This window comes from Echinops telfairi, unplaced genomic scaffold, assembly GCF_000313985.2.
Source record: "Echinops telfairi isolate 266 unplaced genomic scaffold, ASM31398v2 ScPeMD7_7421;HRSCAF=8459, whole genome shotgun sequence".
NCBI classification, from domain to species: Eukaryota; Metazoa; Chordata; class Mammalia; order Afrosoricida; family Tenrecidae; genus Echinops; species Echinops telfairi.
Window position 1 is genome coordinate 13,252,047 of NW_022111321.1, and position 13,453 is coordinate 13,265,499.

At 41.2% G+C, this 13,453-nt stretch overlaps 1 protein-coding gene across 2 annotated transcripts in view; it reads right to left on the minus strand.

The window, feature by feature from the left end:
• Positions 1-13,453, minus strand: part of PDGFD (platelet derived growth factor D) — a 294,001-nt gene that overhangs the window by 99,779 nt on the left and 180,769 nt on the right. Inside the window, exon 2 of one of the 2 annotated variants that reach the window (XM_004709000.2) lies at positions 9,032-9,218. In XM_004709000.2, the coding sequence (XP_004709057.1) occupies positions 9,032-9,218 (187 nt within the window). Of the gene's footprint in view, positions 1-9,031; positions 9,237-13,453 lie in introns of both variants that reach the window. The other variant, XM_004708999.2, reaches the window with a different exon arrangement.

The window sequence follows — 13,453 nt, forward strand, 5'->3', positions numbered from 1 at the left end:
GCTTTACACAATTGATGTATGTATGGATTGTGATAAGAGTTGTATGAGCCCCTAATAAAACGATTTTAAAAAAACAACAAAAAAAGAAAGGGCTCTATTTTTATATTTACATATAAGAATCAGCATGATGGGTTATCTTCTCATTTGGGACACTGAATCTTTTGGAAGGATCACAACATAACACATAACTTTTTCATAGTAGAGATAGAATATAACTTCTGGGAGATGGAAAAGAGATGGAAAAGTATTCCTATAAAATCAATGACATAAAATATCAAAAATGCAAAACTATTATTTTGGCATACTCTCAGACTATATCTACATGGTTCTGAGGGTTTCATTTCTCTGATTCATCTCTAAAACAATTCTGCACTCTCTGTTTCATACCATGTCAAACTAGCTGTTTTGACATCTTCAAGAGACTTAAATCATGTTCCTTTTCCATGTGATTTGAGTCTGGGAACAAAGATAAATCTGAAGGAGCAACATCAGGCTTGTAGCCTCGATAGAGGAAACGCTTCTAATGCAATGCTCATAGGACAGCTCTAGCTTCCCTTGAAGAATAAGCAGGTGGATTATGATGGTGAAAAAAAAGTTTCCCCAGAGCAATCTTCCTGGCCTTTTTCTCATCAACATAACTTTCAATTTTCACACAACTATATCCTAAGAAGCTCCTATGACGACTCGGTGTCCTTCAAAAAGAAACCTATCAAGATTATCCCTTCCGAGCATCCCCAACAAAACAAAATAACATTTGCAATATCCCCTGAGCTGCCTTTCTGCCTTAACTGGCCCAGGAAACTCCCTCAAGAGTCACCCCTTCTGAAGTCACCCTAAAGAGACACAGGACAGTACACTGCTTGCTGAAGGAGCTTGTCTGCAGCCAGACACTGACTGCAGAGACATGTGTAAACACATTGTGTTTGGAGCAAACCCCTGTGTGCCTGAACTGGAATCATAGGAGCAGTAGTGCTGAGTCCCTCTCAATGTCAGCCAGTATTGGAAATGGAAGGCCTGTCTAACAGGATGACTGAGGTTAAGACTCATTGGGACACCTTAGACATTAGTGAGAGAAGGGCAGTGGAGGGGATACCCCCCCAAAAAAACCAGGATTCCACCCCCCCAAAGCTTTGTATTTTAATTACAAAACAACCAGATCACTTTCAAAGTACTCTCCATGACACTTAGTACATGCATCAAATCTGCAATTCCATTCTTGTAAATATTTTTCAAACTCATCTGTTTGAATGACTGACAGCACCTCCTCATTTTTCCTTCACCTCTTCTATGTCGTCAAATTGCTATTCTTTCATGTCCCTCTTCATTCACAGAAACACAAAGAAGTTGCAGGCAGTAAGGTCAGGTGAGTAAGGTGCTTGGGGCAACAAAGGCACACTGGGTTGGTTGGGTTTTTTTTGCCAAAAACTGATGCACCGAGATGACTTTGTGAATAGATACATTGTCATAGTGGCAAAACCAGTCCCCCGTCTATCACAAATCATGCCTTTGTTGTCACACACTGTTAAAAGCTTTTATTGTGGGAGGTGATAATGAATGGAGTCTTCCACTGGCTGGTGATGAGACATGGTGCTATTCTTACAACCCTGGAAGCAAACATCAATCAAGACAGTGGGGAAAAAAGTATGGGTTGCTTCGGAGCTGTCCTTTCAAAGCACAACATGCTTCCAGTCTATGCTCTTTTTGCTGGTAATCAGAACCCAAGGCTCAACTTTCACAGCAACCCTTCTCATTCCAAACTCTTCTACTCAAACTTGCAGAACCGAGCTCCAATATAGTCCAGATAACGTCCCCATCTCTTCAATGGTCCATTGTTGGTCTTTAAGCACAAGTGTGTGAATTTTGTTGATATTTTCATCCATTTGGGAAGTTGACAGACATCCAGAATGAGGTTTGTCATCAATCAACATTTCACCTCTTTTGAATGTAGAAACCCAATTGTACACTTGAGTTGTTTCCGTAGTGGTGTCTTGTAAGCTGTGTTCAACATCACAACAGTTTCTGCAGGGAAACAAAATTTCACAGCTGCATGCTGTTCTTTTAAATTGGCCATCACAAAAACAGAGATTTGAATGAAACTGCTTTTATGAAAAAGTCACTGACCAGAGAGAGCCTTTCTACGCCTTGCCACTAGATGCACTAACTCAGAGTTGCTTGATGCTTGCCTAGTGGGAAAAATTGGTACTACAAAAGCTCCACTTTGCTGAGTTTTTCCCTTGTTTTGTAGTGTGTGTGTGTGTGTGTGTGTGTGTGTGTGTGTGTGTGTGTGAGAGTGTGTGTGTTTTGGGGGGTACTCCCTTGTACAATCCTAGTATTAAAGAAGACAATTGTGGTAGTTACATAATTTCATGCCAACTTGATTTGCAGGGGTGGAGTCTAGCCTGTCAATGAAAGCACAGCCTGATGGTGCCTCCGTGTGGGTGTGACCTCCTCATTAGGAGGGTCCTGTGAACCTCCCACTCTCTCTCCGCCTTCACCTTCCTGCTGGCACATCCGGTGAGGCTTCTAGTGCTCTTGGATCCACAAGACTTTTCATCCAGTGGCCGATGATCTCTCTGCATTCTGCATCATTGCATGTGGCTGTGTGAGTCTGAAAAAGGATGTATGGACTAGTATCGGACTTATGGACTAGTATCAAACTTATGGACTTGGGTTGGACTGGGATGAGATGTTTTATTGATGCATGATTGCTGCTTGACATACAGCTTTTTTTACACATACATGAGTGTCTCTGGATTTGTTTCTCTAGACAAACCTGCCTAACACAAGAAGGCCTCTTTAGATATTCCATATAAGCATTTGAGCCTTTAAGTTCTTTGTTAGCATTCCATCTTTCCATCAAATACTATGACATCTTCAGCGACAGATATCACATTTGTTAGCAATCTTGTTCAAAAGCAGAGAATTCCAGAGTAATGTTTATCTGTGCTTTATTGACTTTGCAAAAGTACTCAATTATGTGAATGCTGACAAAATATGCATTACATTTTGGAGAATGGGGGTTCTGAGAAAACTGAATATAAGTGGGAATATTGCATGATTTCCAATCAGGATGCATTAAGGTTCTACACATTCAACATATTGATTTAATTTGTATTCTGAGCAGCTAGACTATATGAAGACTATAGCAGGAATGGAGGAAGGCTTAATAGGAACCTCTGCTTGGTTAAAGTGAAAAGTACTTCAAGTACTTACCAACGAAGACGACGCCCTTCAGTATGGATCAGACACAGACATAAAGAAAACCATACTCCTCACAACGGGGCCAACAAGCAAAAACATGACCCACAGAGAAAGGTATTAACTTGTCAAGGATTGAATTTACTTGGATCTTTATTTGATACCCATCGAAACACAAGTCAAGAAATCAAATGTTATATGCCATTAGGTGAATCTGTTGTAAAAGTGTTTTTTTTAAAAAATAGTGTTTATAAGTAAAGATGTCACTTTAATGCCCTACCCCATGGTATTTTCAATGTTCTCAAATATACACAAAATTGGAACAATGAAAAGCATGACTAAAGAACTGATACATTTGAATTATGATTGTGGGCATATTACCAGGAGGGACCAGTACTTAGGCGTCATGCTTGGTAGAGGGTCAGTAAAAATAACAGAAATACCCTTTACGGATGGATTGGTACAGTGACGGTGACAATGAGCCCAAACATAGCAATTGGTTATTAGGATAGGATGAGACAGAACAGTGTTTTGCTCCGTTGTACATATGGACACTTGCGTTGCAACTGACTTGCTAACAAGTAACCGAAGCTCTTTAAATGTTCAGATCCCAAGGCCTTGGAACATTATATTCAGCAAATGGAACTATTTATCTCCTTTTTCAGTTTTGATCTGTGTCTCACTCCTCTACAGTACAAAAACAAAAAAAATAACACACGTCTATCAAGTCAATCCCAACTCATCGCGACTCTATGTGTTGCTGAGATTGTGAATTTTTATGGGAGCAGAAAGCCTTACCTTTCTCCCACGGAACAGCTCATGGCTTTGAATTGCTGACCTTGGGGTTAGCAGTCCAAACCATAGCCACTACATAGGGCTCCTCTCTGCCCCACTAAGTTACTCCAAAATAACGTCAGGTGTTAAAACCCCAACACAAATTATGGGCATTCAAGATAAGCAGTGCTATAAGTCTGTTTATATACATTTTTTTCCCTGTCATGGTTACCAAAGGGAATTAGCATGCGAAACATCATCTCTGAGGATGAAGGGAAATCAATATGGTTTTAACCACATGTCCCTCATGGCTATTATTGGATTGGGCAGAGTAATTTAAGGAGCAGGTGAAAAATAATGATATTGTGACTAAATTTCTCTGACAGTGATTTACAAGGTCCTGGGATCCTTTGCCTCAGTTTCCTAATGGGCAAAATAAGAGGTTTATATAATTTTAGAAGCTGGTCTCTTTTGGGTGCTGTGTAAATTAATTACTTAACATTTATATGGAGCTTGGAAGGTGAAAAGCACTAACAAAGAATCATTATTCAAGCAATAAAATATTACAATGTAAACATCAAAGAGGTTTTGGAACAGATGGTAGGAAATCAATTGTATTTCATTTTATATGCAATATGTGTAAATCATATTTAATGCACAAAGCATGAACACACTTGAAAATCTGTTGATAACACAGCAAGTCACCATTGTTTAAAGATATACAAAATTGATTTAATTTTAACTCTGAATCTGAAGTCAAAAGAACACCTTTTTTTTCCTGAAGGAGAGAATGAGGTGTCTCTTGAATCTATGTCCTTTTCTTTATATGCTCTCCTTTCACATCTTTTACTCTTTCCTCCATTATATTTGAGCAAGTTTCAAGTCGAAGATGTAAAAAGTACTGACAACAAAAATAACGATAATCAGTTGTCATAGAGTGAACTCTAAGTTATGGCAACTCATATATTTCAATGATTATAGGAGCAGCCGTTAAGAAATCAATTGAAGAGGTTGCAGGGCTGGCCATAACTATATGGAGCCCTCCCTGGCCTACCCCCAAAAGAATGCACTTTAGAGGACAATGCTGAAGCCACAGCTCAGAAAGAGGGGCACATCTGATCAGAGTACACAGGAGCAAATGAAGAGGGGAGAGAGAGTGGAACACATCCTGGCCCACCAAGCCCCGAGTATGATATTCCTGCTCAGAGCAGCCAGTGCACAGAAAGGACCATAGGGCTGGCCCTATCACGAGACATGATGTCCCTCACTGTCCCATAGTGCTAGGAGGGGCAACACAGGAGACACAGTGCAGGAATTGTGCCCGATATGACCCCACCACACTGGAGTGAAATGCTAAGGGCATGCAACAGAGCAGCAAGTGGAACAATCAAAAAAGTCCTTGGGGAACACCAAAAATAGACTTTGGGGCCAGAATGTGGCACCCCATCAGACTGGACTGGAAAACACACTTAAATGTCAACAAACAGGCCTGGAACTATCTATAGGCTTTTCCATTTTTGTCAATGTTTTTGTTGTTGTTTTGTTTTCCTCTTGCTTTTGTGCTTATTAATGTCTCTGCATGTCTATCTAGATAAGATAGGCGGGATAAACAATTCGGAGGAGAAAACATCGGGACCCATGGTTCCGAAGGGACACGGGAGAGGGAGAGGCTGGAGAAAGGAAGTAGCTGTTAATAAACCCAGGGACAAGGGAACAACCAAGTGATCTAAAATCAATGGCAAGGAGGGTGGAGGAGGCCTGGTAGGATTTGATCAAGGGCAATGTAACGGAGAGGAATTACTGAAACCTGAATGAAGGCCAAACATGAAAGTGGGACAAGAAGAAACTAAAAGGAAACAGAGGAAAGAACTAGGTGGCAAAGAACATTTACATTGGTTTAAATACAGGCATGTACATATGTAAATATATTTATATATAGCAATAGGAAAATAAGTCTATGTACATACATTTATATGTTAAGTATTAAGTTAGCAGACTGACATTGGGCTTCTACTCAAGTACTCCTTCAATGTAAGAACACTTTGTTCTAATAATCCAGCATTCCCTGATGCTCACTTTCCTGACATGATCACTGAAGACAAAATGGGTGCATAAACAAATGTGGTGAAGAAAGCTGATGGTGTCCAGCTATCAAAAGATATAGCATCTGGGGTCTTAAAGGCTTGAAGATAACAAACCAGCCATCAAGCTGAGAAGCAACAAAATCCACATGGAAGAAACATGATCATGAGGTTTTGATAGGATCAGGTATCAGGCATCAAAGACCCAGAACAAAAGATCAAATCATCGTGAATGAGGGGGAGTGCAGAGTGGAGACCCAAGGCCTATCTGTAGACAATTGGACATTCCCTTACAAAAAGGTCACAAGGAAGAGATGAGCCAGTCAGGGTACAATACAGCACACCAATGAGACATACAACTTTCCTCTAGTTTTTCAATGCTTCCTCCCCCCACTATCATGGCCCTAATTCTACCTTACAAATCTGGCTAGACCAGAGCAAATACACGTGTACAGATAAGATCTTGGATTCCAGGACAGAGATTCCAGGACAGATAAAACCCTCAGGACCAATAATTAGAGGAGTGGAAGGGTGAGGTAGGGAGAGAGGGGGAACCGATCACAATAATCTACCTATAACACTCTCCCAGGGGGACGGATAACAGAAAAGTGGGTGAAGGGAGACATCGGACAGTGTAAGATATGAAAAAAAAATTAGAAATTATTTAGAGTTCATGAAGGAAATGGGGAAAAAAATGAGCTGATACCAAGGGCCAAGTACAAAATATTTTGAAAATGATGATGGCAACAGATATATAAATGTACTTGACACATGGATGTATATGTATAGATTATAGTAAAAGCTGTACAAACCCCCAATAAAATGCTTAAAAAAAAGAAATGGATGCACTGTATTAGGTAAATCTGCTGCACAGTTCTCTTTAAAGTATTGAAAATAAGAGTATGATTTTGAGGACTAAGGTGTGCCTGCCTCAATCCATGGTATTTTCAATTGCCTCATATGCATGTGAAAGTAGGACATTAAATAAAAAAGACGGAAAAAAAAAACTTTATGCATTTGAACTATGGCGTTGACCAAGATTTGTGAAGGTGTCCTGGAGTACCCAAAGAACCACCAGAGGTGTCTTGGAAGAAGCACCGCCAGAAAGCTCCTTAGAGACAACAATGACAAGGTTTCATCTCCTGTGCTTTGGACAGGTTGTCAGGAGAGACCAGTCCCTGGAGAAGGACATCATGCTTGGAAAATTGGAGGGGCGGTGAAAAGGGGGAAGGCCCTCGATGAGCTTGGTGGCTGCGCCAATGTGCTCCAACAGAAGCGTGGCTGGTGCAGTCTTGGGCGGTGTGTCGTTCTGTTACACTTCGGGTCGCCGTGAGGCAGAACCGAGTGGAGGGTGCCTCGTCATAGCAACATCTTTCAGTCTTCGGAGTGGGAGTTTCAATGGCTATGACCTTTTGGAAGCAGTTCATGAACTCCATCTTTTGAAACTTTTCCAGGTTCATTAGGACTTCCAACCTTTTGTTTAGTAGTCCACCTACTTTGCTATTGAGTCAGAGTTGACCAAGGAGCTCCCAACAATAATAACAGGACATCTAAAGCACTCGGCACCGGGACCAAAATCTCAGCTCAGTCATGGATGCCTAGCTCCCTTCCATGTGATCACCTTTAGCCATCCTATAACACAGCATGTTCACTATCTCTCTCTCCCCTCCCCCCACCCCCCTTGCAGGAAATTAGTCCAACCTTTCAAGGTTAGAAAGATGCAAAAATCAGCTTTAGTTTATTCTTTGTAAATATTAACTGGCTCTTCCTGTATATATTACACTCTGCTCTCTGGCATACATTATGCTCCATGGTCCTGGAAAGTAATAGTCACTGTTGTTATTTTCAGAAAAATAGAAACATAATAAAAACTGTCAGCATAATAAACATTCAACAAAGGACAGCCAAATTTGTGGCACCCTCCTTTTATTATTCAAAGGAAAATAAACCTGCTGAAAGGATTTAGCAGTTCAGTAGTTCATTGTGATGCAGAACAAGTGCATGCAGTAAAGTACAAAAAGGAGAAAAAAATTCCTCCCTAAGTCTTATACATGCTAATTAAGTGAATGAGATGCTCTGAGAGGACAATTCAAAGAACAACTGCCTATATTTTCTCTGATAAATATGCTAAGAAGGAAGAAGATTATTAGGCTCAGATCTCATCTTCTCCTGGCCCGGAAACTAAGGAAACACACTTTCTCTGAAGCACAGACATACTGGGGTTGTTTTCTCTACTGTCTCCTACAGATCTGAGGCCCTAAAACTGTACTTCCAGGACATAGTCCTTGAATCTCTTCCATTCCTAGTGCTGGGGAGAATCACTGATGTATATTTGTTTCTGTGTGGCTCAAATCAGCTGCCAGAGCTGAACGAGTGTGTCCCTGTGATGCTGTATAGGGTTCCTTGAAGCTTCCAGGCTGAGATGGACTAAGAAAGGCTCAGCGATCTACTTCAGGAAAGTAGCCAGTCCACATCCTATGAATCAGGTTGCTTCAGGACTGGGCAGCATTTCATTCCCGGGTGCATGGGCTCGCCAGGAGTTGGGGATGATTTGTCAGCAGCTAATAGCAACAATCCAGGCAGACTTTGACCTAGGCCACATGCCAACTGGAGGTGGCAAGGGATATAGGCTGCCTGGATTTGCTTACAAAGGCTGCTTTGAATGTGTCAAAGATGGGTATTGGAAGTGCTCCAGATTCCCTTCTTTTGAAGTCCTGCAACCTGGCTCTGACCATCCCGGAAGGAAGGAGGTTCTGTGACTCATGAAAATGTATTTTGTTGTCTGCAGCTGCGGTCTGTGCAGGATGCCATTTGTCTTCCAGGGCAGACATAAATGTTCTTAAAAAGCAGTAGTGTGTCCAGGTACAGAGGGCCCCAAAGGGGAGTCTGATGTGCTGTTTTTGATATATCATTTTTATATCTTGGAAAAATATCCTAAGGATGGATTCCCCCCACCCCCCACCCCCCACTCCACTTACCTACAGATATCATTTTCTGCTTCCTCCAATCCAAACTGATTGTCAAATGATAGCTGGATCCTCGTTTTCTCCCGAGAACGGAGGCTCCATGTCAGAAGCAGGTTCCGTGGGTAGCTGTTTGGGAAGCGAGGACTCTGCAGGTGGCCGTTTCCTGTCACCTGGATGGCTTCGTCTTTTCGGTACAAGTCTGTGAGGTGATTGCTCTCTGTTAGTAGTCACAACTTGTAGAAATTAGTATGTTGCTCCAATTACAGGAAAGCAAAAAAAACAACAGTTTATAACACATCACTTTTCAAACACTTTCTCATAATTCCAGCTCACTCTCGATTGAAGTCAACATAAACAAATAGTTTTTAACCCTTCGTTTTTTTCTAGAGATTCAAATAAATATGTGATTAGAGTGTACCAGAACCTCCACACAGGTATAGGAAGGGCTCAGTAAGTATTACTGTGAGAATACGGGATGAATAAGTAACACATTAAAGGCGTTGAATGGCATTTAATGCCGTATATTTCATATTCTACAACCATTTCTAGTTGGTTCCTCCATAATTTCACAACAAAACCATGAATGAATGAAAGAACCCTCCACTGGTTTTTCTGTGGTTTACATTTTTTCCTCCATAGATTCATTTTCCATGTCAGTCTCTGGGCTTTGGAGTCTGACTTTTCACGTCCCACCAACAAGCAGACCCTCAGTGGTTGCCTATGTGTAATCTTCCCCGGCCCTCACCTCGTGAGAACTTACATTCACACCCATGACTCAGTGTGCATGGTGAGGGAGCCTCACCTGCCTGCGGAAACCACTGAAAGATAGATGCAGAGGGCGGCCTTCCAATGTTCTCAAATAAAAGATGGGATTGAACAGGGAAAACCAGTATGTCTAACACAAGAAGCCGTTCTCTTTTACAAATGCTTTTTGTGTGGATGGGATCAAATGTTCTCTTGGAGAATTCGGTGTTTATTATGTTAGGAATGGCCCACTTGGGCTTTCTGGGAGAGAGGAAACTCTAGGCACAGCAGTGGGAATGGGTGTCTGAAGAAACAGGTCTACACTTGGCCTCACTCTGAAATTAAGTGTCTGTTAGTTTTTTCACAAAGGAGCTCTCAGGGTATAGTGGTTATCAGTTGGGCTGCTAACTACAAGGTCAGCATCAGCAGTTTGAAACCACCCGCAGCTCTAGGGCAGAAAGATGGACCTTTCAACTCTCATAAAGAGTTACAGGCTTCAAAACTCCCAGGGGTAGTTCTCTCCTGTCCTCTAGGGTTACCATCAGTGAGTTTGTTTTGTTCTGTCCTGGAGAGGTTTGTAGTCTAAGAAACTCACAGAAACAATTCTCCTCTGTCCTGTGGGGGTGCGATTGAGTCCTGAGGAGTCAGAACTGACTTCATGGCAGTTGAATTTAGATGGTTTGAAGGTTTTACCCAAAGGAGCCCTGGTGGCACCGTGGGTTAGGCATTGGCCTCCCCACTAAAGGGAACTCATTGCCACCAAGTGAATTCTGACTCATAGTGACCCTGTAGCAGAGAACTATGGTGGGTTTCTAAGACTGTAACTCTTTAGGAGAATAGAAAGCCTAGTCTTTCTCCCCAGGAGGAATCTGGTGTTTTTGAACTGTTGAACTTGCAGTTAGCAGCCAACTGACAACCACCATGCCACAGGAACAGAAAGCCTCCTTTTTCTTCCCAATGAGCAATGGGCTTGGCTTGATGACTTTGCAGATGGCAGCCCAATATGTAAGCACTAGATCAGGGGTCCTAAGTGTGAGACCATGCAGCACAAAGGCAGTGGTTCAAATCCATCAGCAGCTCTGCTGGAGAAAGATGGGGTTGTCTGTTCCAATAAAGATTCAGGTCTCAGAAACCGTTTATAGAGTTCCTATACGTCAAAATCCACTTCCTCTAAGTGGGTTTGGTTTTTTGTAGGTAGTGATTTTTAGGAAATGGGTCTAAAAAACTGCTTTCTAGAGAGATGTATGTTTATTAAGCACAGACTCTAAATAGAACTCATAACAATATTTTAAACACACAAGTTCGTAGAGTGCTAATTGCACCTTTTTATACCTCCTCTAGTACTCTTATGTATTTAATATTTCCCTTTAAATTAATATATTTAATTATGATAAAATTCATCTGGAAATAAGTTGTTTATGAATATTGTAAATTAAAACAAATACCATTTACTAAGAAAGTGAAAGCCATAAATATGATATATAACTATTAATTAACATTTAAAATATACCTCTCAAGTATTTTCATTCCTCACTTACTGGAGCAGGGTGTGTTTAACCCAATTGGAGGGATGTCCTTGTCAAAGAGGAGTGGGGACACAGAAAGGTGAAAATGGAATGACTCTGCCGCGCGCCAAGGAACGCATGGTGCTACCAGCAGCAGATACCAGAGAATCATCTCTAAAACCTTCCGACAGAGCCAAGCCCTGGCAGCTTTCTACTTCCAGACTACAAGCCTCCAGAATCATCAGACATTACATTCTGGTGTTTAAAATCACTTCCAGTTGCGATGTCTTGTTACTTCCGATTGAAGACACTATATAGAGACAAGGAGCCCCACTGGGATGCTAACCTCAAGGTTGGCCATTTGAAACTATCAGTCACTTCATTTGAGAAAGGTGAGGCTTTTACTCCCGTAAAGAGTTAGTCTTTGAAACCCATACGACCTGTTCTACCCTGCCCTATAGGGTCACTATGAGTCAGAATCGACTCAGTGAGTTATTGAGTTGAGATAGAGACAAAGGGTTGGGAGTCAGCAAACATGTGCCGGTAGAGGCAGATGATGACCAATGTGCGCCCATGGGAATCACAGAGGTAATGCTGGGGAAAAAGGGGGCTCAGAGTATAGTCATGCTGACATTGGGCAGAGAGGAAAAAAAGATGGGGTGGCCAATAACATGAACTACAAAAGAGTAGGAAACAGAAGAAAGAGGAAGGCCCAGAGAATTAAGCAATAATAATATCAATAACATCCTTTAAAAGTACACTTTCACAGATGTGGGGAAGTAAGAAAAGGGTTCTTGTGTTGTAGATCCCTATTGATAAGCAGAACATCTTACAGGTAATCACACAGGCCATGAAGAAAGGCGATTGTATAGTCTTCAGAAGGGCTGGAGATAAGTGTGGGATAGAGTGGGTCCCCCATTTTAAAGTCTGACCAACGCAAAGCTGGCTTCCAGTTTCACACACTCGACAGACTTATGTTTCACTACATTAAACTAGAGACAAAAAAGAGAATTCAAGACTTTTGCATGATTTTCCCTTATAAACAAAATATTCCCGAAATACATATTTAGAGGAAAAATATGAATAGCTGGAAAATCTAGTGTTTCTTTTGTGTCAGTCAGTGAATTAAACACAGTATCAATAAGACAGTGGCTGCAACAATGGACTCAAATGTAACAATTACGAGGATGGCAGAGACTGGGCACTGTTTCCTTCTATCGTGTGCACAGGGTGGCTCTTAGTCTGAGGTGACTCTAGGGCATTGAACCACAACAACAGGGAACTAAGTACTTGCATGTCACATTGATAGGGTCAGAGCAATTTATATACACGATCTCGCGTGTGTTTATGGGGGCCAGTGATCATCTGTACTCATCAGTAACTGATGACACAGGTGTTATTATTACCACTTTTTCATAGATGAAGATTTTGAGGCAGAGAGAAGTCACGTTTTGAAGGTCAATGAGCTAGTGCAGGGGGTGTCAGAATATAAACCATGGCGTTCTAGTTCCAGAGTTGGTACCCTGAACAACTCTGCTAATAAACCAATTAGTTTTCTTTCTTATTCCGCAATTTGTGGGCGACAATTTTAGATTCTTTGCTCCCTATAATACATTTTAACTTCGGAGTCATATTGTTTACATACAATCATGCCAACTCAGTGCTATTCTCAGCAAAAGAACTATAATGAATTATAAATACAGAGAGGGACTTATCAGGTTAAGACTGAGATAACTACCAAAGTAAGATATACAAAGTCACATTCCTTTACAAAGATATTTACTTGGTGTTCTAATAATAGCTAACATTTATGAAGCAATCACTGTGTACCAGGCACTGCGATACATGATTAAATGTACCATTTCATTTAACGTGGGCATCAACTCTGTGCTATTGATATTATCCTACTTTCCATCCAAGGCTAAGAGAGTTTAAGAACTGATGATCGCAGACAAAAGTTAGTGGTAGAATAAGGATTTGAACATAAGCAGTCTACGTTCAGAGCACACACTTTTTATTTCTTTAATAAATAAATCATTTTATTGGGTGCTCTTACAGCTCCTATAACAATCCATACATCAGTTGTGTCAAGCACATTTGTACATATGTGGCCATCATCATTTCCAAAACATTTCCTTTCTACCTGAGTCCTTGGTATGAGCTCCTCTTTTGCCCCTCCCTCTCC